This window comes from Drosophila kikkawai, chromosome 2R (genome assembly GCF_030179895.1).
Source record: "Drosophila kikkawai strain 14028-0561.14 chromosome 2R, DkikHiC1v2, whole genome shotgun sequence".
Classification (NCBI taxonomy): domain Eukaryota; kingdom Metazoa; phylum Arthropoda; class Insecta; order Diptera; family Drosophilidae; genus Drosophila; species Drosophila kikkawai.
Genome location: NC_091729.1, coordinates 17,560,590 through 17,582,323, shown reverse-complemented (window position 1 = coordinate 17,582,323; position 21,734 = coordinate 17,560,590). Strand labels below are relative to the sequence as shown.

Here is a 21,734-nt window from a genome sequence, read left to right as displayed (position 1 = left end):
CGAGAGAATCGTGGCACAAAATGCGAAATTAAGTTAAGTTTTTCCAAAAATTCGAGAATCCAAGCTCCTTGTTCTTTTTGTATATATAAGTACATACAAGGTAACAAATTTAATTGGTAATTAATAAAAGAAAAACAACTAAAAACATGCGCTTTCGTTAAAAATAATCTCCCATCTGTGTCCTGTATTGCTCTTTTAGGATATTCCTTAAAACTCTATTGAAAATCACAATGTACAGCTGATATCCGAGGTAACATATTATTCCCAGTTACTGAATAATCAACTTTTTCTGCTTGGCGTTCGGTATGTACTTGTCCCTGTACTCCTCGAACATCTTCTCCAGCGCCTTCATCACCTCGCCATGTATTTGGTCCACGTAGGCGGCATCGGGTTGATCGCTCTTCACCACGTCAATGGGGGAGCCAACTGGAATGTTTTATATTTTTATTAGAATTTTATATTTAAAGGTAAAATAAATTCCATTTAAAACTCACCAACTTGCACGATCCGCCTGCGGTGGGGCAGTATACCAAAGGAGTAATTAAACATGCCGCGACCCTTGGGCAGCAATGGGGAAATGCCAGTGAATTTCTTGAACACATTTTGGAAGCGACGTAGCAGGGACTCTGGAGGATTGGCCACCTGATCGTATATATCCACCTCGCCAAAGGAAAACGTGGGCACTATCGATGACCTACAAACAACGTTATATAAATACCAGTTTATATATATTTTTTTTTGATTATAACTCACCCTGTTCGAATGGCCATCTTAACAAATCCCTTGCGGTTTTTCAGGGTCAAAATATACTGTCCAGGATACGAATCCATGGCCTCTTGGGCCCCACCCACCAGAATGGCCACCGCATTGGAGGTAAAACCATCCTGATTATCTTCATGCTTGGGATCATTTGACTTGCTGAGCAAGTAAACCAGAGACTCCTTGGAAACTGATACCATGCCCCAACAGCGAACGATTTCACGCAGGATTGGGGTCTTGAAATGATGATCCAGTGTGGCAGCTTTAGGACGGACTTTTGGGAACAAATCCAGCCACTTTGCAATATCCATGCACATATTAACACAGATTCCAGTTCTTAAAAATTAATTTATATATTATAGGTTTTCGTTCTTGAATTTCCCAAATGCTTACCCAAGAATTCCGTGAGGAAAACAAGCCAGAATATAATTCTTGTTTGCCGGCAACTCAGCTGTCTTTACAAGTTCTACTGGAAAGTAGTCACGATATTTAGGATTACTGCGAAAAAAAGACCAGCTAGGGGAAAATTGATTGCGACATTATCTTTAAAGTTAAGTGGGCTATTAAATGTATAGTATTTACCCATTGCCATCAATAGTGCCGTAGTTTTTCTTGTAATCCTTATAGATTATCACAAAATAAACCATAAGTAAACTGCGTAAAATGAGACCTCCATAGTACTAAAAATATAAAAGAATATTTTATGAAAATAATATTTTTCTAAGTCAAGGAATCATTTCCGACCCCAGAAACCATATATATTCTTGATCAGCATCAACAGGGGAATCTTTCTAGACATGCCCGGAAGAAATCGATTTTTTGGCCATTTTTGCGAAATGTGATAAGGGGTTACATCATTAAAATTAGCAAACATGGCCAAAAATTTTGATTTCCTAAAATTTTAAATTTGGTATGCAGTTTTTTTAAATTAATAAAAACTAACACAAAACTGCTTTCCGAATCGAAATTAATGCATTTTTGGCTTAGTTATGATATATTTTTGGCTGGCCAAAGTTAGCTTTCTTTCTTGTTTTCACTTAATTTTGTTATTTTAAACTCAAGAGTTCACATCTATTTTTTTAAAGAAGTTCATGTTCAACATAACACGTTTATTTTTAAGGATTACCAGCAGGAGGCCTGTCATGATCCACGATAGAAGCGGCATGGAGATAATTGTGTAGGTAAAGCAAGCCGTGACCAAGGTTTGGAGCCGCCGCGACAGCGGAACTCGGAGGGGAGCCCACTCGATTTTCATGTTGAAATCTTGAGACCGATCTTCGGACACAAAGTAGCTACTCTGGCAACGTCTTTCCAGCGACTGAGCGATCGCATAGCAGCAACAAGCGATTTCCAGTCTGTAAAAGCAGTACTTATCCTTATCAACGCGGCGACCCGCGCCTCTTCTTCAGGGCGTGATGGAGGACCTCACTCCAAGCGGCGATAAGCCACAGATAAAATGTCTAAGCCAGGCACTAGACATTGGGCAAATACAATGTTCAGTAAGATTACGTCACTCAATGCAGATGTACAATGTCTGGACAAGAGCCTGCCATACAGATTTATATGCAGAAATTATAGTTAAATCAATAGGCCATATCAGTGCGATAAGGTACGTCTAATAGTTCGATTTGTGATAATAGCGATCATAACAGGTGGTAAACGATCGCCAAACGCTGAATCATATCTCGGGTTCAGGTTATATGGGTCTTGGGTACGATTCCCATGTTTACTGTCGTATCACAAAAAATTCTTGACCTTTAGAACATTTTTTTTTTTATGTCACACATGTTGGGGCTGGTTCGCAACAGCCGAAATTGAATTTTCTTCTTTTTTGATAAGAGTTTTGGTTTGATTTTATATATATACTTTAGTTGTATTTTTACTATGGATTTGTGTCGTTGCTCTTATCAGGCGGCCAGTGTCTCATTGAACAAGTGCTGACTCATGACGACGCTATTACAATGAATTGTAAATAAAGTGATGTAATTGTTATAAGAACATTGACATTACTTACTGTGTTATTGCTTAAATTTATATGCTTAACTTAAAGTGGCTCTATTTTTAGTGATTTTAAATGTTAATATTCTCATAAACCACAAAAGGAGACGTTATCTCGCTTTATGAGGTGCAGCAACTCTGTTGTCATTTAATATTGAACTAAACAATTGAATTGATAAGGTCAGAATATTATGGGGTTCTATATAGGCTATTAACGGTTCAAGTTCTAAAGTAATTACCGGAATTTAAGGATCAATTAAATAAGGATTTAATGAAAAGCTTTTAACCCCTATTAAATAAAAATAAACATCAAATTCCATATAAATTTTTAATTATTTATAATATTGCTTTTTCGTTTATGTTTAGCTCACATCAAAACTGCAGCTGATGTAGTTAAACCAAAATAACATTCCAATGTCTTAAAACTAAATCTCGTTAAAACACAATTTCATAATCTCATTCACAATATTGCTAATTATTTTTCCAGTTACTGTACAACCAGCTTGGCATTTTCAGAGTTCTTCAAATATTTATGTTTATATTGCTCGAATAACTTCTCCAGAGCCTCGATGACCTGCGAATGAATCTTATCCACATACTCAGGATCGGGTTGATCACTCTTCACCACATCAATGGGAGAACCAACTGCAGAAAACAAAAGAAAATTTCATTAAGTAAAATAATTTAAAACCAGAAATATCAATTTCAAAATATAAATTTCAAATTATTTAAATCTTTTTAGAAAAAAATAATATATAAATAATCTATTTAGGGTCTGAATTGACTCCTTTACTGCGTTGAAAACTTCTGACTATATCTATCTATCTATAATATTATAGGGTTACTTACCAACTTGAACAATTCGTCGACGGAATGGCAAAAAGCCAAAAGTATAATTGAAGAATCCACGTCCCACAGGAATCAAAGGAGAAACGCCGGTGATTTTCTTAACAACATTCTGAAAGCGGCGGAGTAGGGAATCCGGAGGATTGGCCACCTGATCAAAAATGTCCACCTCGCCAAAGGAAAACGAGGGCACAATCGAAGATCTGTAGAAAAACAACACATTAGAGATCTCTCTTGTAAGTTTTACTATTCAATCACTCACCCCGTTCGAATGGCCATCTTGACGAAACCCTTGCGGCTCTTCACGGTCAAAATGTACTGGCCGGGATGCGAGTCCATGGCCTCCTGGGCTCCACCCACCAAAATAGCCACTGCATTGGAGGTGAAGCCATCACGATTCTCTTTGTGATTTGGATCATTCGACTTGCTTAGCATGCGGATCAGAGCCTCCTTGGAGACTGACACCAATCCCCAGCATCGTATGACTTCCCGCATAAAGGGAACATGAAAGTGCTGATCTAAAGTACCAAGCTTTGGTCGAACCTGAGGGAACAGCTCCAGCCATTTGGAGATCTCCAAACCCATGTTGATACCAATGCCCGTTCTACAAGTCAAATCAGTGTCTATTTATATTAAAAAACGATAAGATTGGCTATCTGTCAATGTACTTACCCCAAAATGCCATGGGGAAAGCTGGCCAAGATGTAGTTCTTGTTGGGGGGAAGTTCGGCTGTCTTAACCAGCTCCACGGGAAAGTAGTCGCGATAATAGCGATGGTAGCGATTGGTACGGGTTATCAGCCAGCTAAGTCATATAGGGTTATTACCATGGATTTTTCCTTTTGAATAGCAATACTACTTACCCATTATTATCCACAACGGATTGGGTGTTCTTGTGATGCACATAAACGTAAACCAAGTAGATCAACATAAGACTGCGCAGCAAGAGACCTCCATAGATCTATACAACATAAAGTTTATCTTTACCATGTCTTTATAATGATTATTAAACAAGTTACCAGCGATCCAGCTACCAAGAGGAAGGAAACTGATAGCAGAATTGGCAGCATGGAGGTAAAGAATGCCGTAACCATTATCTGCAGACGACGCTCCAGGGGAACCCGAAGTGGTGCCCATTCGATCTTCATGTTTATTCCTCAACTAAATACCAAGAGTCCAAATATTCCAGTAGCTGCTCTTTCGGCGGTTCACCCACGACTGAATGATATGCGAGCCAACGAGCAACGGTCAGTTTTGCCCTGCATTAAACTTATACTTATCCTTATCGCTCTGGGGTCCGATGGCGGGCGCCCGCATTAGGGGCTAATCGTTTGCCACCTAACCAGTTAGTAGTTGTTCTTCGTTTTGGGTCTGATGGGAATGCGCGATTAGAGTGATAAAGATGATAAAGGTTGGCCCATAATCGGCGGCGGGCAATCACGATCGCGGGTGCAAAGGTATGCAGCGGCTACTAAATTATTGCACCTGACGACTGTAAGAGCAAAAGGGTGATTCAATTATGCTCGACTCGGTTCGTAGTTCTTCTGACTAACTACATATAAGAGTTTAGTTTGTTGATAAGAAAATGTAGTTATTTTTAATCCAATGGCAACTGCGAGTGATTAGTAGTTTCTCGATGATGAAATGATTGGCCAAGCTATGGTAATTGCATGTACAGAGTCCAATATTTGTACAACAGGTTATAGTTTTTATAACGCACTAATTAAGCTGATGCGGAAAATTATAAATAAAAATTCTAATATTTACATTAGATTTTACTTTATTTTATTTTAAAACTTATATTTCATATTTAAACAATTTCCGCATATTTTGTTTAAAAACCGATTTTGTATTACGTTTACCAGCACTGCACACGATCGGTCTTATCGATATAAAGTTATTTTCCATTAATCGATTGATCGATTTAACCTTATTTAAAATTGAAATCTCTACTCACCGTTATCAAAAGCTTCACCCAAAGAATCAATAAAACAAACAAAAGCATCAGACTTTTTAAGATTATAAAACTTGTTTCTAATAAATGCTTATAAAGCATTACTTTGATCACATTTTCTATAAAACAAAATAACAGGAAACTTTAGGGTGACTAGTGAATTATCAGCTTGCTCTGTTTGGAATTGGGAATATATTCATCCTTGTACTTTTCAAACATCTTTTCCAGGGCCTCAATGACCTGCTTATGAATTTTGTCCACATAAGCAGCATCCGGCTGATCACTTTGTACCACATCGATGGGAGAGCCAACTGAAAAGAGTTAGTTAAGTAAAAGGTTAACCAAATAATTCCGTAAAAGACTCACCAACTTGGACGATGCGGCGTCGATTGGGCAGGAAACCAAAGGTGTAGTTAAACACACCACGACCCTTGGGAATTAACGGGGAAATGCCTGTGAATCTCTTCACAAAATCTTGGAAACGGCGAATTGGGGAGTTCGGGGGATTGGCCACCTGATCCAAAATGTCCACCTCGCCAAAGGAAAAGGTGGGCACAATCGAGGACCTATAAAAGTAAGAATCATATATAAATATTGGCCAGGTTAATTCACGCCATTACTTACCCCGTTCGAATGGCCATCTTGACGAATCCCTTGCGATTCTTCAGGGTCAAAATGTATTTGCCAGGATGCGAGTCCAGGGCCTCCTGAGCTCCGCCCACCAGTATGGCCACAGCATTGGAGGTGAAGCCATCTCGATTGTCCTTGTGCTTGGGATCATTCGATTTGGTCAGCAGATAGACCAAAGCCTCCTTGGAAACCGAGACCAAGCCCCAGGATCGCAGCAGACCACGCACAATGGGCGTCAGGAAGTTCTGATCCAGAGTGGCCACCTTTGGTCTGACCTGCGGAAACAGCTCCAGCCACTTGGAGATGTCTAGACCCATGTTGATGGAAATGCCAGTCCTATCGCGGGTTTCAATATTTACATAAAATTTCGTCATCGATAAGATTGGCTATCAGTCAACAAGCTTACCCCAGAATTCCATGGGGAAAGCTGGCCATGATATAGTTTTTGTTCGGGGGCAACTCGGCTGTTTTAACCAGCTGCACGGGAAAGTAGTCCCGATAGTGTCGAAACAGCCAGTTATTGCGGTTAATCTTCCAGCTGAAGGGTATTATTTTAATTGGTTTTATTGGGCTTCCATTGGAATTACTTAATGCTCACCCATTGCCGTCCATAATGGAGTGGGTTCTGCTGTGATTCACATAGACGTAGACCAAGTAGATTAGCACTACGCTGCGAATTATGAGGCCACCATAGATCTGCAAAGATTCCAGTCAACATTATACATTTTAAATATCTTAAAAATAGGGTTTTTTAACTCACGAGCAGGGCAGCACACAGTATGTAGGATCCGAAGGATAGGATCATAAAGGAAACAATGAAAAAGGCCATGGCAAACGTCTGGCGACGCCGCTCCATGGGAACTTCTCTGGGTGCCCACTCGATTTTCATAATGCCTGCTTTCCAATTATAAGGTAGCGACTCTTAGCACGGTCCTCCAGCGACTGAAAATTGTTTTAATGTTTTAATGTTTAGTACTCATTTCTTATCCTTATCGGTGTACGTCGATGGCGCGGGTACGCGGCTATCGGTAACAGTTGTTAAAAAAAAATACCACCGATTTAATAGTTATTTGCTTGGGGCGTTTAAAAATTCTGGCAATCAAGATAATGATTTGCTTTTAATAGAGGTCTGGCTGCAATTGCGATATAGTCTTATCATTCTTAACAGCCGACAGTTGAAGCAGTTTAAATGAAGCACACTTTCTGTTTATATAATACATAGTACATTATTAATTACACGCCATTTGGTTTTATAATCTCAAACTCTCATTTAAATGTCATTATTGCTGGATAATAATTACATGGAGTAAGCTTTTATTGATAAATAATTAGCTTTACCCTGGATCTCTTTAATTATTTGTTTAGTTTAGGAGAAATTATAACTATATATTGACCTCCAAAGCTCTGTCATAGAAGACTCGCCCAGTTGAATTTATTTTTGTTTGGAACAGAGCACGCTGCTCAAATGTTTACACACGTAATGGATCGTTATCGCATTTTGAGAGCAGAACCGACGCCGCGAGCGTGCAATATTTAACTAAATAACCGAACGAACGCGCTCGTCGAGAAGCCGGAGCGTAATGCACGAGATTCCCCTATAGAAGGCATTACTCGATTGCCATGCAACAACTGACTCACAGACGTAATTGCGGCTTCTAGGCGATATAAAGTGAATCAGGGGCAACTGGGGTCAGAGGCAAGACCTGTTCCTAACTAGAAATGCAACTATTCTAATTCGAAACTGAGCCGAGGAAAGCGGGTGTAATTAAATTCTTCTAATTAGCGTATTCAGTAACTATGTTGTAGGCAGACCCAGCAAATGGCTCTGCTATTTACATATATTCAAAAGTTGGCGCTAAGTCTACGAGCTGCGATTTAATTCTGGTACTGATCAACACTGTAGTAGAGGTGGAAAAACATAGGAATATATATGACTTATGGGGATTCAATTTAATGGATATTTATGAAAATTTTCTTGACAAATCAAAGTATAAAAAATAACAAAAACTTTGTCAAAAAAGCATTAATTTCAATTCGGAAAGATTTTATGTGTAAGTTTTTATTAGGTTAATAAATCTGTAAACCAAATAAGCATTTTTTAAATATTAAATTTTGTAGCAAATTTTTGTCAATTTTAATGATGTAACCCCTTTCATTTTTTTGAAAAATTGATTAAAATTAAAAAAATTTTTTTTTTCTAAATTTTTTAATTAATAAATTAAGATTTTTTAACGAAATCGGAATATATATGATTTTTTGAAATCACTTGCTTTTGGGTCTTCTTATGGCCTCAAGAAGACCTGAATTTTAAGATCGAAGTAAAATAAGTAAGTAAAATACGATCGTATTTTATTTTCAAGGGTTTCTTGGTTTATTTTCATATATACTTTAAGGTTTCAATATTAACTTTAAAATCTTTGGAAATTAGCATCTGCGAAACTAGAATACTTATAATTTTTTTAAACATTTATCAAGCACCAGGACATGGTGGAAGTGTGCTCATTTTCCCTGTTTTTTCTCCACTTCGATCTTAAAATTCAGGTCTTCTTGAGGCCATAAGAAGACCCAAAAGCAAGTGATTTCAAAAAATCATATATATTCCGATTTCGGAATATATCGATACAATTATTTTATATAATTGAGATATTATTTATCATATATGTAGTATTTCCAATAAATTTCGAAATCCTCCTTGGCGCTACGATGACGAAGTGCCGATTTTTGCATTTCAAATGACCCCTAGTCCAATCCACTCCATTGCATGGAAGGGAAGACCCCCGTCGAAGAAGTGAAAAACAAAACAAAACAAAATAGCACAAAATATATTCAGCAAGTCCACCGTTTTTCTTCCATTCCTTTTCCATCGGTTTCCTCTGTCACATTTTGGGTCGCAGTTTGTCCAGATAAACCGAGAGCAGCGGTTGTTATTGATCTACTGATCTTGCTTCTGGTCTTTAAGATTTTACTAAATTTAATTAAAACAAAATAGTGAAAAGTGCAAATAATTAAGAGTATCAAAGTGCATGGCAAAAGTGCAATAAACCGAAAGCAAGCTTGAAAAGAAAAACAAATATTTTGCATGCAAATACTAACAAAAGAAAGAAAATAATTTGGGAAAGAAATAAAGAAAATGCTTATTTTCTATGGCAAATATGCATTTCTCTTCTGGTTCTTCCTGGGCACCAATAAAGGTGAAGTGCTCCTAATGCAGCAAATCTTCCATGACAATACCCTGCTCAATGTGACTGCCTGTACACAGAATTGTCTGGAAATGGGCAACCAGGTAGGAGGAGCTTCATGAGGCAGTGCCGACCGTTTGGCTTGGTTCTGGTTGGATTTTAAATACTTCTTTTCTTAAACGGAATGGAATTTTAATTTTAAAATATTTTCAAAAGAGGAAAATAGTAGTTGCTGCGAGGAAAACGTATTGACTACAAACCTCAATTTATTTCCAAATATCTCCTTTTACTGCAGGACTTCCGAGGCTGTTACAAAGATTGCAAATCAAATGGAACTGCTCCTGGGCCTCTACGCAAAGTACAGGAAAACTTTCAACTGCACATGCTGTGTCGCACAGAGTCGCAGATAGTTTTTCATATAGATTGGGTCCAGCATAGCGGGGGAAACGAGACAGCCCCAAATTCCACCTACATTATCAAGGTGGCCAGAGAGAAAATTACAGAGACAAAACTTTATTTGGTAAGCAAATACTTAAGGAACTAAAGACTACTGACTGAATTTTAAAATATCTTTTAGTCTGACGAGAACTTCATTATACTGTCCCACTTGGAGTCAAACTCCAGCCACAATATAACCGCTCTGGCGGTGCATGGAGATGGTAGCTACTCCTTGATAGCCCGAGATCAAAGCTTTCTAACCCTGCAACGTGGCTACCAGCCCAGCAAAATGGGAGCTGTAAGCCTGCGAGGATTTGTGCCGCAGAAGAATGAGACCCATCGCATAGCCGCTGAGATTGAATGGCAGCCTTCAGCGGGTAAGGAAGAGCGAAGATTCCTAGTCATTTGTATTATTTAATTATTATAATTATTATAAATATTCCAGAGCGCAATTGCTACTTTGATATGGTGTCCTACTCCACCAACAGCGTGAATATGGATGAACCACGGCAGGTGGAGTTCCGAGATGTGAGTCTAATCTTAACTCCCATATCATGGATACTAACAAACCCAATCCTTTAGCTTCGAAAGCTATACAGGCACACGGTGGACAACATGGAATTCGACAAAACCTATCTAGTGGGCGTGAGAACAGTGAATATATTAAACCGACTGGAGAGCGAAGTGGAGTGGCTTACAGTTCAGGCGCCCAGTTGTTTGGATTGGTATCCCCTTAACTACACACTTTGCGGTGAGTCCTTTAACGATTTATATAATACGATTTATAATATGAAATCCTTTAATAGCTCCTCACAAGCCTGAAAATCTAAGCGTCCTGCAAGAGCAGTATGAACGAAATACATTGGCCTTGAATATCAGCTGGTCGCAACCCAATCTTCTGCCAGACAACTACTCACTTCGCATCTTTGATCTGTACCTGGGCAGCAAGGAGGTGAACTTCACCCTGGACAAGAGCACAAGCCACTTCTTTATACCCCGGATCACTGTCCTGGGCTCCCACTTCGAGGTGCATTTGGGGGCTCTGTCAAAGGGCGGCAAGAATTTCAGCGTTCTGACCCTGGACAAGGCGCCAAGGGATGCCTGGTTGAGTGGTGGGTACGAAGGATAAATCTATATCTATAATTACTTTAATTCTCTTTCCTGAACAGAGGGCAACCTGATTAAGCTGATACTCTTCATCATTGTGCCCATCTGCTGTATTTTGATGCTGTGCTTCCTGACCTTTTGCAGACGGAATCGGTCGGACTGCCAGCCCTTTGAAATGGAGGCCAAGGAGGCAAAGGCAAGTGATTTCCACCTCTCGTTGATGGATAGTAGTGGTCTGTTGGTGAGCTTGTCTGCCAACGAGAGCATGGACTTTGCGGATGAACTGGAGGTGGAGCCGCGATCGGTTCTTTTACAGGATGTTTTGGGCGAGGGCGCCTTTGGTTTGGTGCGACGAGGAGTCTACAAGAAGCGACAAGTGGCTGTAAAATTACTTAAAGGTAAGTAGTTATATCTCTAGAATATAAATAATATTATAACAATTTTCCAGATGAACCCAATGAGGAGGACGTGTACGCCTTCAAGTGCGAGATTCAGATGCTTAAGGCGGTGGGCAAGCATCCGAATATTGTGGGCATCGTGGGCTACTCCACACGCTGCAGCAACCGTATGATGTTGCTCATCGAATACTGCAGCCTGGGCAGCCTTCAGAACTTCCTAAGGTAAACAATACTATTTAAAATTAAAAGGAATATTTTATAATTAATCCTCTATTACTTAGAGAGGAGTGGAAGTTCCGACAAGAGCGTTGCGTAGTTGGTCTTAAACACAATCTGGAGCAGAATGTGGACAAGCGGCGATTTCAGCGACCCAGTCGGCTTTCTATCCATGATCGCATAGAAGACATCAACGGCTCCATGTTATCGACTGTGGAGGAGGAAAGTGAGGCTGATCAGACACACAACAGCAGCCGAGTGGAGACCTACACACTCACACGAATCACAAATGCAGCAGATAATAAAGGCTACGGACTGGAGGACATTGAGAATGTTGGTACCAATCATAGCCAGAAAGTTGTAAACGCTGCCAAGAATGAGTGCAAATTAGAGCAATGTCCGGGGACCAAGGAGAAGTCGAGTGTAAAGACAAAGCTGGAGTCAAAGTTAGAAAGCAAAAGTCGAACCTTTGAGAACAAGGAATACTTTGATTCTCTTAACTTCGAAGAGACAAAACCCAGAGTTCCACTGAAATATGCGGATTTACTGGACATTGCCCAGCAAGTTGCAGTGGGAATGGTATGTTAATAGTAGTCTTTAAAACCAATACAAAGTGCAATATCTCATCCACTTTATCCAGGAGTTTTTGGCCCAAAATAAGGTGGTGCATCGGGATTTGGCAGCCCGTAATGTGCTGATCTCCCTAGATCGCAGCATTAAAATTGCAGACTTTGGGTAGGTGTTCCTGTGTATCTCAATGAACCATATTCTTTAATCTTCTTTCTTGTATAGACTGAGTCGCGATGTCTACCATGAGAATGTCTACCGCAAATCCGGAGGCAGTGGCAAGCTGCCCATCAAGTGGCTGGCACTGGAGTCCCTCACCCACCAGGTGTACACTAGCCAGAGTGATGTGTAAGTGTTGCCAAGGGATTATTCTCTGCTCAAAACTGTGACTATAATTTCCCCCCTCAGCTGGTCTTTTGGCGTCTTGCTTTACGAGATCACCACGCTCGGCGGGATGCCCTATCCATCGGTGTCGCCCAGCGATCTGCTGCAATTACTGCGGCAGGGTCACAGGATGAAGCGTCCTGAGGGATGCACCAATGAAATGTGAGTAAACAATCAGTAACTTAGTGGGTATTATCCATCTCATATATTCAATTCTATTCTCTCTCCCATACCTTTAAGGTTCGCTTTGATGGAAAGCTGCTGGTGCTCCGTTCCCTCACACAGACCGACCTTCACCGGACTCAAGGATAAACTGGGTGCCATGATCGCGGCCACCAACGATATGCCCCAGAGGCTACAGCAACTGCAAGCCAAATTGGAGTCCTGGTGAGTTTAATGCTTAATGGAGTGAGCTCCTACGATAACTCTTCCGTATTCTTAGTAAAGTGAAGCAGCTGTCCTCCGAGGAAGAGCCGTACTTGGAGCCTCTGCAATGAGGTCCTCGCCCTGAAGAACATCCTAAGTGCAATACAAGATAGTTATGTAGAAAATTATTGGACAAAAGATATCCTAGAAATCAAATTACAAATTAGACAACCAACGCTGACAAGCAGCTACATAAAGTTTGCTAGAAAATAAAGAGTAATGTTAGTTTTAAGTAAATAAGTCAGAATTTCAATTAATTTTTGGGAAGAATTTGAGAATCCCAGCTGGAAGAGAGACCCCCAGGCCCAGGTTGAATGCCTTAGCTATGGCTGTGCTGTTTGTGTCATCGTTTTTGAGGACAGCTGCTCTTTGAAATCATCTTTTTTTTTAGCAACAACAAGTAGACGTTGCAAGATGTATGTACCCACCATCGAAGGTGTAGCTCTCTCCATTGAAAATTCAAAATTTAAAGTCGTCTCAGCTGCTCTAAGTGCTCCCCATGTGCATCCACTGCTGCCGCCTTCGCAAGACACCATGTCCCACGATCCCCTACAGCTGTCCCCATTGCCCGGTGAACACCATTTCCAGCAGCTGTCGTCTGAGCGATCCTCGATCCTTCGGCGAGAATCCCTTTCCAATAGGAAGGATTTCAAACCCGCCGTCTGATCCGTGTCACTCCTTGCCACCGCGCTGGCTGGAGGTTAATCGCCGGGTAATCTACGCACTCGCTAAGAGAATGGGTCGATCACCGGAAGCAGCTCATTACGCAGTGCTACTTTTGCTGTATGCCAACTATGGTAAAGTTTTGAGGATAGCTCAAAAACGCCGATCTTTCCCGGTACCCCGGTGTGGCTTCCCCGAGCAGGATTTCTTTTGTACCGGAGGATCCCTTTTCAACGACTCTGGCTTCCTCACCGATCCCATGGCCCCGGACACTCTTGCCAAACTACTTCGTATGCTGCAGGACTATATCTCGAGGTTGAGGGAGCTGAACAAGAAGTTCAAATGGTACGCAAATGGCGAGGATCGAGACGAGATACTCTGTCTGTTGGGGGAACAAGATGAACTAGTGCGCCTGCTGAGGGCAATCTTTGGGAACAAGGATGTGGTGCCCATTCCGCAACTCCTTCGGGCTCTCTGCGACCTGGATTTCAACTATTTAACGTCTGGCAAGTTGACGTCAAAAAAGTCGCCATGGCGGGTAAAACACATATCCGATCTTTACTCGGAGGTGGTGGACCCCTACAAATCTAAGAAATGTTCTTCAGGCGACAGTAGAGCTTTCCCAAATCGAATCCAAGAGGTAACAATACAAACTGTGATTTCTCCCAAAAAACCCCAGTGCCCGTGTGGTGCACGGACTGTCCAGGTTCGAGTGCGGTCCCAAAGAGACAATAAACAGCAGCTGCCTAGTAAACCATCCTTTGCCTACTTGAAGGCCGAGCCTTTTGACTCAAGCAAGAAATCCACGGATGCCCCGAAGGCCAAGCATCGACACCACAGAAAAAAGCAGATGGTAAGGAAGAGCTCCAAAGGTGGCGGCAAAATCCAGCAGCTAACACAAGAGCCCTTGTTCAGCAAACTGTATCCTTCCATCCCGGTGTTGGAGATGCCGAAGCTCCTTTACGAGCCTTATGACTCCAGGAAGAGCTCCACTTGGCGCACCCGCTACTCGAACTCCGAGCGAATGCTCCCGGATGGCCGGATTTCCAAGCGTCGAGTGGAGCGCTACATGCATCCGAATAAGCAGCGGGAGCTAAGTGAACTGCAAAAGAAGCAATCCACTCAAAACGAAAAAGAGTATGAGGATATGTTTGGCACCGATTTGAGAAGGAGAAGCATGCGAAAGAGTGACAAAAGGAAATCGTCAACCAGCAGAAAGCCAGGTGATGGTTATGCCAACTGATCCAACCTTGCAGAAGCTTGGAACGGTTGACTAGCCATTGGTGGCTCTCTGGGGGTGCCCATAAAATGTTCGTGTGGTTTTAGTATTTGAGGAATTGTTACACAAAAATATAATTGTTTTTATTAAGAAACCGTTGGTGAGTCAATTAAAGCCCATTATTTTTTTACTGTGTTTACTGTGGCTTCATTCCCGGAAATTTAAGCTGTGAATAAGCACTTATTAAGCGTTAAAACTGTCACCTCTAAAGCACTAAGTTCAACCCGAACCCCAAGTGTACAATTAGTCATTTACCAGACAAAGCCAGACGTTCAAGAAAATCAGAGATTGTGATAATAAAACCAGCAAATAAACAAGTTCAAACGGTGGGTTTTCCATTATGTGCCATATTTTCCCCATTGAAGTTTGCTAATATCTTTAAAGCTATCTCTAAGATTGGTATTGCAAATCGAAACCCCAGTTTATCGTACAAAGGTTTACCTTTATGCACAGTATATACATAGGGATTTTAAACATAAGTGTAGATCTTAAGGTGGGTCTCCTCCACCTGAATTATTCATTCATCTTTGGACTGCATGCGGCTTGCTAGACGTAAGGACTCGCTGAATCCTTAAGCTTCCCTGCTAGTTACGGTTATAGCCCAGACCGAGTATATTACGCGCCTGAAAGTAATAGAAAAGTTAAGGCAAGATGATACATTACTCTAATTACTGATTTAGCGAGTCTTACCGTTATGAACGCCGAGTTGAAGGAACGCTGGAACGTGTGCGTCATGCCCTCCGTTTGCGAGAGCATCATCTGCAGCTGTACAGCCTCGTCCATGCGGTTCTTAAGGAACTCCCAGGTCTGGGCATTTCCTGGTGAGGTATCCTGCAGGAAGTACAGCTCAGTCATCTTCATGATGGTGGCCAAACCCACTCGTCTGGTGTACCAACCAAACTGAAACATTTTCATGTTAAAAAGGTTTACTTTCTAAGAGTAAAAAGGATAACTCACATCAACGGATCGATCCCCGGAATAGTAACATATGTCATCCACCAGGGTCAGCACCTGGGCCAGAGCTGTGGGCGCATTTTGCGGCTGCGCTATCAAACCCATCGCCTGCGGCCACTGCGCCTTATAGGGGGCAACCATCTCCAGACGCTGGCGTACCGCCTGCACCAGAAAGTCCAGAGGATTCTCCACCTCCAGCTTACCACTATCTGTCTTTTGCTCCAGGCTTGCAACCAGCTGGGCATTACACTTGCCGTTGAAGTGGGAGACCAGGGCAAAGCCGCCTTCGGGGAACATGCCGTGAATCACGCTGGGATAGCCACTGTCCTCGGCGCCCTGGACAATGGCCTGTCGTGTCCAGCCGTGCTGTGGGACATGCTGCAGGGCGGCGTCCAGTATCTTGACTCTTATGGCATCGACTTTGGCCTGTTTAGCATCATCCTGTTGTCCACTGCCTCCACTGCCTGTTCCGCCCGTCGTGCCTGCCTCTTTTTGTGCGGCCTTAGCCGCCGCCTCATCGGCGGCATCACGTTCCTTCTCGCGCTGCTCTTCACGTGCCCGAAAGTCATTCAGATTGGTGGTTGTCTTCTCATCGCTGGCATAGTTCCTCCTTGCCAGCAGGAAGGTTAAGGGTCTGGGCTGCAGGGAAGCCAGCTGGCGGGGGCTTTGTGCATCTGCAAATAATAAGAATCTTTATAGAAGGGAAGAGAAGGGAGAGGCTATCTTGGAGAACGATTCTTCTGGAGTATTTTTTAAGCCAAGTGTTAAGTGCCATGTTCTGATATATGCATTTCGATTCGTATGCGCAGTTACTTCCCGTAATAACGCAATGCAAAAGCTCATTAGCACCCCACAAAACTGGCTCAATTAGCCAGTTAATTATCGCCTCCCAGCCAAGAAACCCCCAAAGCACATAGACCAGATTCGATTTCAGTTTCGTTTTCGTTAAGATTTCGATTTCGGTTCTGTTTACACACAAAGTTTACGCTAATATTCTTTTGTTTGTGAAAAAATACATGGACAAATACGAGTTAAGCTTCCAACGCCTGGGAAATGGGCGGTTTAATGCGGCGCTGGCGGGCGGATTGTTCAATGCATTCGTTGGCCCGCAGGTACAGAGCCCGCAAGGACTCCAGTCCTGTGATTGAGCTGGCCAGCACCTCGAGCTTCTCCTTGGTGCCAATGTCGGGCAGGTGGTTGTCCCCATCCTTTGCAGCCATTCCACTGTTGGTGATGTTCACCGCCAGCATGTTGAGCTGGCGCTGCATCAGGGCATCGTCCGAGGCACTCTGGCCGTTCTCTACACGCTCCTTGTACGCCTTGTAGTGGGCCATCGAAAAGTCCAGGGCCTTGGCCAGCGGAATCAGGAATCTACGCTCAATCTCCGGCAAAGCCTGCCAGAACCCAGTCACATCCTGCTTGTCCTTCAGCGCAAAGTATCTCACAATGTTCAGGGCACTACACAGGCGGTCAGAGTGCAGCAGCAGGTCGGATTTCACATCTTGGGGCAGGACACAGACGCACAGCAGCAGCATCTCTTGGAACATCTTGCCGCTGTAGACTTTAGGCATAGGGGAGGACTCAAGCAGCGCCTCGTGCACCAGATCCTTGTACATTCCAGCCAGGTAGCCCATCAGTCCATCGTGCTGCTGGGTCTCCAGCAGGTTCTTAATGATCAAGTACTTTCCTTGGTCCTCGAAGGCCAGCACGTATTGTCGGAGCACATGGATCCCCAACTGGCGGAGGGAGACCTGCGGCGAGTAGCCAACAATCTTGCATAGGGCCTCAAAGAAGCGCTTGTGCACGTCCAGCTGCAGCGAGGCATACGGAACGGGGTCCCCCAGGGTGGTCAGCAGATACTCCACCAATCGGAGACCGCAATGCTGCAGCGGCGGCTCCTGCTGTTTGAGCAGCACTTCTGCCAGGTAGACAATGGATTCAAACAGAAACAGAGGTGCATATATCTTGGGCGCTGTGGGCGGCAGTTGGTTTCCCACGAAGAGCGAGTGATAGTACATGGCCAGAGCGTGCAGCGGTAGCTTCTCCTCGATAAGGAACACATTACGGCTGCTCATTTCGTAGACCCCTTTAGAGGCATCGAGCTTCCTCTGCCACCTGGCGCGCTGCTCTACCAGATTGAGGAGGTAAAAGGGGTCCCCCAGGCACTGACTGGCGTCCTTAGTGAAGCCCTCGACCACCTGCTGCACATAGGTGCGCGTCATGCCCTCCTTGACGGAGCCCATCTCCAGCAGCGCCAGCGGACGCCCCAGAAGTTGGATGAAGAAGCAGGCGAAGATGTTACGGCGGTTCAGTCCACAGTTCCTGAATGTTTGGTCAGCAGGACGCACATCCTGCTGCAGGATTTCCTTAACAATGGGTGTGCGAAAGAGCCCCACGGTTATGTAGTGGGCCAGCAGGTCCTCCACGTCCTCCTCCTGCTCTATTAGCTTCGCCTGGGCCTCGTCGTAGCCCTCGCTCAAGTATTCCGGCAACGGCAGCTCCTGCAGCCGGCTGTAGACACTGTGCAGGCACCACTCCACCGCCTGCGGCTTGCTGCGTCCCTGTCGTTGGATGAGCACCTGCAGGGCGCGCAGGTAGGCTCCAAACACACTTATGCTGCTGCTCTCCCCCACGCGCTCCATCAACTCCAGCATCAGCTCCTGCAGCGGAGCATACTTGGCCAGCAGCTTAAGCAGCTCGTCCGCGCAGTCGAACAGCTCAGACTCCTCGCAGTTGACGTCGTCCGTGAGGTTTGGGGCGCACACGTCGTGGAACAGGTCCATGGCTATCAGCGGCAGGTGCCGGCTATTCCGTTCCGCCTCCTGGGGACTGTTGAAGAGCATCCGCACGCCGTCGTAGGCCTTCTCCAGCAGCAGCCGCTTGATGAGCTTCAGCAGATTGACCGCCTCGCCAGGATCCGCCGCCTGCGCCTCCACATCCACCTCCAACTCCATCTCCTGCTCCAGCATTCTCTGTTCCCGTTTTCTAGCTTGCTTTTTATATATCACTTCTCAAATAAGTATAATTTTGGGGGAAAATAGTGAAAAGTTTACGACTGCCGCCGGCATTTGGCTTTTAACTTTTCTTCCCCTCCCCCCTCTCTTACACTCACACGCGCACACTACTCGATCGAACAGCTGATTTGTTGCGGGCTCTCTTTCGTAACGCCCGCACGCGGCCAATGGGTAGCTAACAGGTGTATGGGGGGGCTTGCTCTACTTACTGAGGGGCAGCAGCAGCTTCTGCAGGCGAATCAGCTTCTGCAAACAGCGCACATTGGCCATTTTAGCGGCTTGAAATCTAGCGGACGATTGAAATCGGTTTGTTTGGCATTCACCTGGGAGCAACGGTAGTTAGTATTGGAAAACGGTCACTTTGCCGGTGTTGCCAGACTGCGCGGGAAAATGGTAAAGTCTGGCAACAGCTCTCTTAATAAACACTGGAGTTGTATACAGTGCCGGTCAAGACGATAGTAACGTTTAAAATAACTGGTGCTGGTACATCTAATAAAATAATTTCAACCACAAAATGTTTTAAAAACATTGTCAAAAATTAAAAAATAAATCAAATTTTTTAAATATTAAATTTTTAAAGTTGACTTTACTTTTTATACCCTTGCAGGGTATTATAATTTCAGTCAGAAGTTTGCAACGCAGTGATGGAGACCTTTCCCACCCTATAAAGTAATTTTATATAATTTTAGGATTGCCAGAGGTGAAGCTGGAGGAGCGAGCAGCTGGCAGGACAGACTTCAACCGGATGGCAGTAGAGGACGGTGATCGGATCTTGGCTCCGGGCTATATGAAAGCCTGCAGAAGGCGTAAATAATTAAAATATTGATAAATACAATTTAAATATGTAAATGTAATTGATGGAACAAACAAATATGAATCAATAAAAGATGGTGAATTCAATGTGCAATTGTTTGGTGAAGGCGGCATTTATTTGGGATCGTTTGGGAAAAAATCTAATTATTTTGAAAGCAAAATCTAAATTTTTAAATTTGTTATCTGAATTTTAAACATTTTTTCGGATGTTTTACAATTCTTCTAAACTTTTAAAAAATTTTTCTGAATTTTAAAATTTTTTTTCTGAATTTTTAACATTTTTTAGATTTTTTATATTTATTTAAAATTTTTTTTAGAATTAAACAAATTTTTTTTAAATATTTTAACTGCCAAATTTGAATTTGAATTTAACTGCCAAATTCGAATTTGAATTTAACGACGATCAGTTTCAGTGTGCCCAGGTGCATTTAGGCAACATTTTAGCCAAAAAATTTACAATATGGTCACATCTGGTTTGAGTCTTCGCTTTCAGTGTGCCCAGGTGCAGTTGTAAAATAACACCTAAATTTGGATTCAAAAGGTTTGAGTCTCCGCTAACTTGCGCCGGCTCCTAAATGGTTTGAAACTTGGACTTTTTATAACAGTTTATACCAGTTTTCAGCTGCTTGCTGCTGATTTCTGTTCGCCTGTTACCCCAATTTGGGAAACGGGCAATTTGCTTGGAAATGTTCGGAAATTTGGATGGGCTGCTGTAGGGATGTTGTTGTAAAAAGGTTGTTGTTGCCATAAGCTGTTGTTGTCGGCAACAAATAGGTATAAATGCATAAAATGAAATATAAAAGTTTATACCAATTATTATTTTTGCCCAAAAGTTTTTATAACAGTTTATACCAGTTTTCCGTTGCTTGCTGCTGATTTCTGTTCGCCTGTTACCCCAGTTTGGGAAGCGGCCAAATTGAATGGAAATTTTTGCTCACTTGCATCAGTGATGCTCATCTGCATCAGTGATGCTCATCTAGCTATATTGCAATATTGGGACAAAATGGCATCTCACTAACTGCCAGTGATGCTCATCTAGCTATTTTGCATTATTGGGACAAAATGGCATCGCATCTCACTAACTGCCAGTGATGCTCATCTAGCTATTTTGCATTATTGGGACAAAAAGGCATCTCACTAACTGCCAGTGATGCTCATCTAGCTATTTTGCATTATTGGGACAAAATGGCATCGCATCTCACTAATTGCCAGTGATGCTCATCTAGCTATTTTGCATTATTGGGACAAAATGGAATCTCACTAACTGCCAGTGATGCTCATCTAGCTATTTTGCAGTATTGGGATAAAAAGGCATCTCACTAACTGCCAGTGATGCTCATCTAGCTATTTTGCATTATTGGGACAAAATGGCATCTCACTAACTGCCAGTGATGCTCATCTAGCTATTTTGCATTATTGGGACAAAAAGGCATCTCACTAACTGCCAGTGATGCTCATCTAGCTATTTTGCATTATTGGGACAAAATGGAATCTCACTAACTGCCAGTGATGCTCATCTAGCTATTTTGCATTATTGGGACAAAATGGCATCTCACTAGCTGCCAGTGATGCTCATCAAGCTATTTTGCATTATTGGGACAAAATGGAATCTCACTAACTGCCAGTGATGCTCATCTAGCTATTTTGCAGTATTGGGATAAAAAGGCATCTCACTAACTGCCAGTGATGCTCATCTAGCTATTTTGCATTATTGGGACAAAATGGCATCTCACTAACTGCCAGTGATGCTCATCTAGCTATTTTGCATTATTGGGACAAAAAGGCATCTCACTAACTGCCAGTGATGCTCATCTAGCTATTTTGCATTATTGGGACAAAATGGAATCTCACTAACTGCCAGTGATGCTCATCTAGCTATTTTGCATTATTGGGACAACATGGAATCTCACTAACTGCCAGTGATGCTCATCTAGCTATTTTGCATTATTGGGACAAAATGGCATCTCACTAACTGCCAGTGATGCTCAACTAGCTATTTTACATTATTGGGACAAAATGGCATCTCACTAAATGCCAGTGATGCTCATCCAGCTATTTTGCATTAATGTGACAAAATGACAACTTTTGTGAGTTGAAGCGACCGGTAGAT

General features: G+C 42.7%; 7 protein-coding genes across 8 annotated transcripts; 2 read left to right on the top strand and 5 right to left on the bottom strand.

Moving 5' to 3' along the window:
* Positions 1–94: 94 nt before the first annotated feature.
* On the bottom strand, positions 95–2,065 carry LOC108070876 (2-acylglycerol O-acyltransferase 2). Its single transcript, XM_017161520.3, has 6 exons — positions 1,886–2,065; positions 1,342–1,439; positions 1,153–1,275; positions 754–1,095; positions 495–694; positions 95–426 (listed from the first exon to the last, which is right to left on the bottom strand). Exons 1-6 carry the CDS (start codon positions 2,012–2,014, stop codon positions 269–271), a joined length of 1,050 nt encoding a protein of 349 aa, XP_017017009.1. The 5' UTR covers positions 2,015–2,065; the 3' UTR covers positions 95–268.
* A 1,006-nt stretch (positions 2,066–3,071) lies between these two features.
* On the bottom strand, positions 3,072–5,676 carry Dgat2 (Diacylglycerol O-acyltransferase 2). 2 transcript variants are annotated; one of them, XM_070284423.1, is made up of 7 exons: positions 5,560–5,676; positions 4,622–4,973; positions 4,466–4,563; positions 4,276–4,407; positions 3,866–4,207; positions 3,607–3,806; positions 3,072–3,402 (listed from the first exon to the last, which is right to left on the bottom strand). In XM_070284423.1, the coding sequence occupies exons 2-7, from the start codon at positions 4,748–4,750 to the stop codon at positions 3,245–3,247; spliced, it is 1,059 nt and encodes a 352-aa protein (XP_070140524.1). In that variant the 5' UTR covers positions 4,751–4,973; positions 5,560–5,676; the 3' UTR covers positions 3,072–3,244. The 2 variants fall into 2 exon arrangements, with proteins under 2 accessions (XP_070140524.1, XP_017017052.1); XM_017161563.3 differs by lacking the exon at positions 5,560–5,676 and having other exon boundaries at positions 4,622–5,174.
* Positions 5,613–7,732, bottom strand: LOC108070909 (diacylglycerol O-acyltransferase 2). The gene is made up of 7 exons (XM_017161564.3): positions 7,581–7,732; positions 6,947–7,128; positions 6,785–6,882; positions 6,593–6,724; positions 6,181–6,522; positions 5,923–6,122; positions 5,613–5,867 (listed from the first exon to the last, which is right to left on the bottom strand). The coding sequence occupies exons 2-7, from the start codon at positions 7,073–7,075 to the stop codon at positions 5,710–5,712; spliced, it is 1,059 nt and encodes a 352-aa protein (XP_017017053.1). The 5' UTR covers positions 7,076–7,128; positions 7,581–7,732; the 3' UTR covers positions 5,613–5,709.
* A 1,362-nt stretch (positions 7,733–9,094) lies between these two features.
* tor (tyrosine protein kinase receptor torso) lies at positions 9,095–13,115 on the top strand. Its single transcript, XM_017161573.2, has 14 exons — positions 9,095–9,469; positions 9,661–9,885; positions 9,943–10,180; positions 10,249–10,331; positions 10,386–10,554; positions 10,610–10,915; positions 10,973–11,308; positions 11,359–11,530; positions 11,590–12,103; positions 12,165–12,259; positions 12,317–12,439; positions 12,500–12,637; positions 12,716–12,862; positions 12,918–13,115. Exons 1-14 carry the CDS (start codon positions 9,317–9,319, stop codon positions 12,970–12,972), a joined length of 2,754 nt encoding a protein of 917 aa, XP_017017062.1. The 5' UTR covers positions 9,095–9,316; the 3' UTR covers positions 12,973–13,115.
* A 124-nt stretch (positions 13,116–13,239) lies between these two features.
* Positions 13,240–14,978, top strand: LOC108070892 (uncharacterized). Its single transcript, XM_017161537.3, has one exon. It carries the CDS (start codon positions 13,401–13,403, stop codon positions 14,805–14,807), a length of 1,407 nt encoding a protein of 468 aa, XP_017017026.1. The 5' UTR covers positions 13,240–13,400; the 3' UTR covers positions 14,808–14,978.
* On the bottom strand, positions 14,949–19,173 carry Coq9 (ubiquinone biosynthesis protein COQ9, mitochondrial). The gene is made up of 4 exons (XM_017161538.2): positions 19,021–19,173; positions 15,801–16,471; positions 15,534–15,743; positions 14,949–15,466 (listed from the first exon to the last, which is right to left on the bottom strand). The coding sequence occupies exons 1-4, from the start codon at positions 19,079–19,081 to the stop codon at positions 15,428–15,430; spliced, it is 981 nt and encodes a 326-aa protein (XP_017017027.1). The 5' UTR covers positions 19,082–19,173; the 3' UTR covers positions 14,949–15,427.
* On the bottom strand, positions 16,721–18,950 carry LOC108070891 (glomulin). The gene has a single exon (XM_017161536.3). The coding sequence runs from the start codon at positions 18,764–18,766 to the stop codon at positions 16,829–16,831; it is 1,938 nt and encodes a 645-aa protein (XP_017017025.1). The 5' UTR covers positions 18,767–18,950; the 3' UTR covers positions 16,721–16,828.
* Positions 19,174–21,734: the final 2,561 nt, after the last annotated feature.

Excerpts from the sequence above, each read along its gene's own strand:
- LOC108070892 (XM_017161537.3), top strand. The coding sequence starts at position 13,401 with ATGTGCATCCACTGCTGCCGCCTTCGCAAGACACCATGTCCCACGATC.
- Coq9 (XM_017161538.2), bottom strand. The coding sequence starts at position 19,081 with ATGGCCAATGTGCGCTGTTTGCAGAAGCTGATTCGCCTGCAGAAGCTG. Across the intron at positions 15,744-15,800 it reads CCGGGGATCGATCCGTTGAT|TTTGGTTGGTACACCAGACG; the intron begins GTGAGTTATCCT and ends AAAATGTTTCAG. Across the intron at positions 15,467-15,533 it reads TCAACTCGGCGTTCATAACG|GCGCGTAATATACTCGGTCT; the intron begins GTAAGACTCGCT and ends TATTACTTTCAG.
- LOC108070876 (XM_017161520.3), bottom strand. The coding sequence starts at position 2,014 with ATGAAAATCGAGTGGGCTCCCCTCCGAGTTCCGCTGTCGCGGCGGCTC. Across the intron at positions 1,276-1,341 it reads GGCACTATTGATGGCAATGG|CTGGTCTTTTTTTCGCAGTA; the intron begins GTAAATACTATA and ends ATTTTCCCCTAG. Across the intron at positions 1,096-1,152 it reads TTTCCTCACGGAATTCTTGG|AACTGGAATCTGTGTTAATA; the intron begins GTAAGCATTTGG and ends TTAATTTTTAAG.
- tor (XM_017161573.2), top strand. The coding sequence starts at position 9,317 with ATGCTTATTTTCTATGGCAAATATGCATTTCTCTTCTGGTTCTTCCTG. Across the intron at positions 10,181-10,248 it reads TGAATGGCAGCCTTCAGCGG|AGCGCAATTGCTACTTTGAT; the intron begins GTAAGGAAGAGC and ends TAAATATTCCAG. Across the intron at positions 12,104-12,164 it reads AGCAAGTTGCAGTGGGAATG|GAGTTTTTGGCCCAAAATAA; the intron begins GTATGTTAATAG and ends CACTTTATCCAG.
- LOC108070891 (XM_017161536.3), bottom strand. The coding sequence starts at position 18,766 with ATGCTGGAGCAGGAGATGGAGTTGGAGGTGGATGTGGAGGCGCAGGCG.
- LOC108070909 (XM_017161564.3), bottom strand. The coding sequence starts at position 7,075 with ATGAAAATCGAGTGGGCACCCAGAGAAGTTCCCATGGAGCGGCGTCGC. Across the intron at positions 6,725-6,784 it reads TCCATTATGGACGGCAATGG|CTGGAAGATTAACCGCAATA; the intron begins GTGAGCATTAAG and ends AATACCCTTCAG. Across the intron at positions 6,123-6,180 it reads AAGATGGCCATTCGAACGGG|GTCCTCGATTGTGCCCACCT; the intron begins GTAAGTAATGGC and ends TTACTTTTATAG.
- Dgat2 (XM_070284423.1), bottom strand. The coding sequence starts at position 4,750 with ATGAAGATCGAATGGGCACCACTTCGGGTTCCCCTGGAGCGTCGTCTG. Across the intron at positions 4,564-4,621 it reads TCTTGGTAGCTGGATCGCTG|ATCTATGGAGGTCTCTTGCT; the intron begins GTAACTTGTTTA and ends TATGTTGTATAG. Across the intron at positions 4,208-4,275 it reads TTTCCCCATGGCATTTTGGG|AACGGGCATTGGTATCAACA; the intron begins GTAAGTACATTG and ends TTTGACTTGTAG.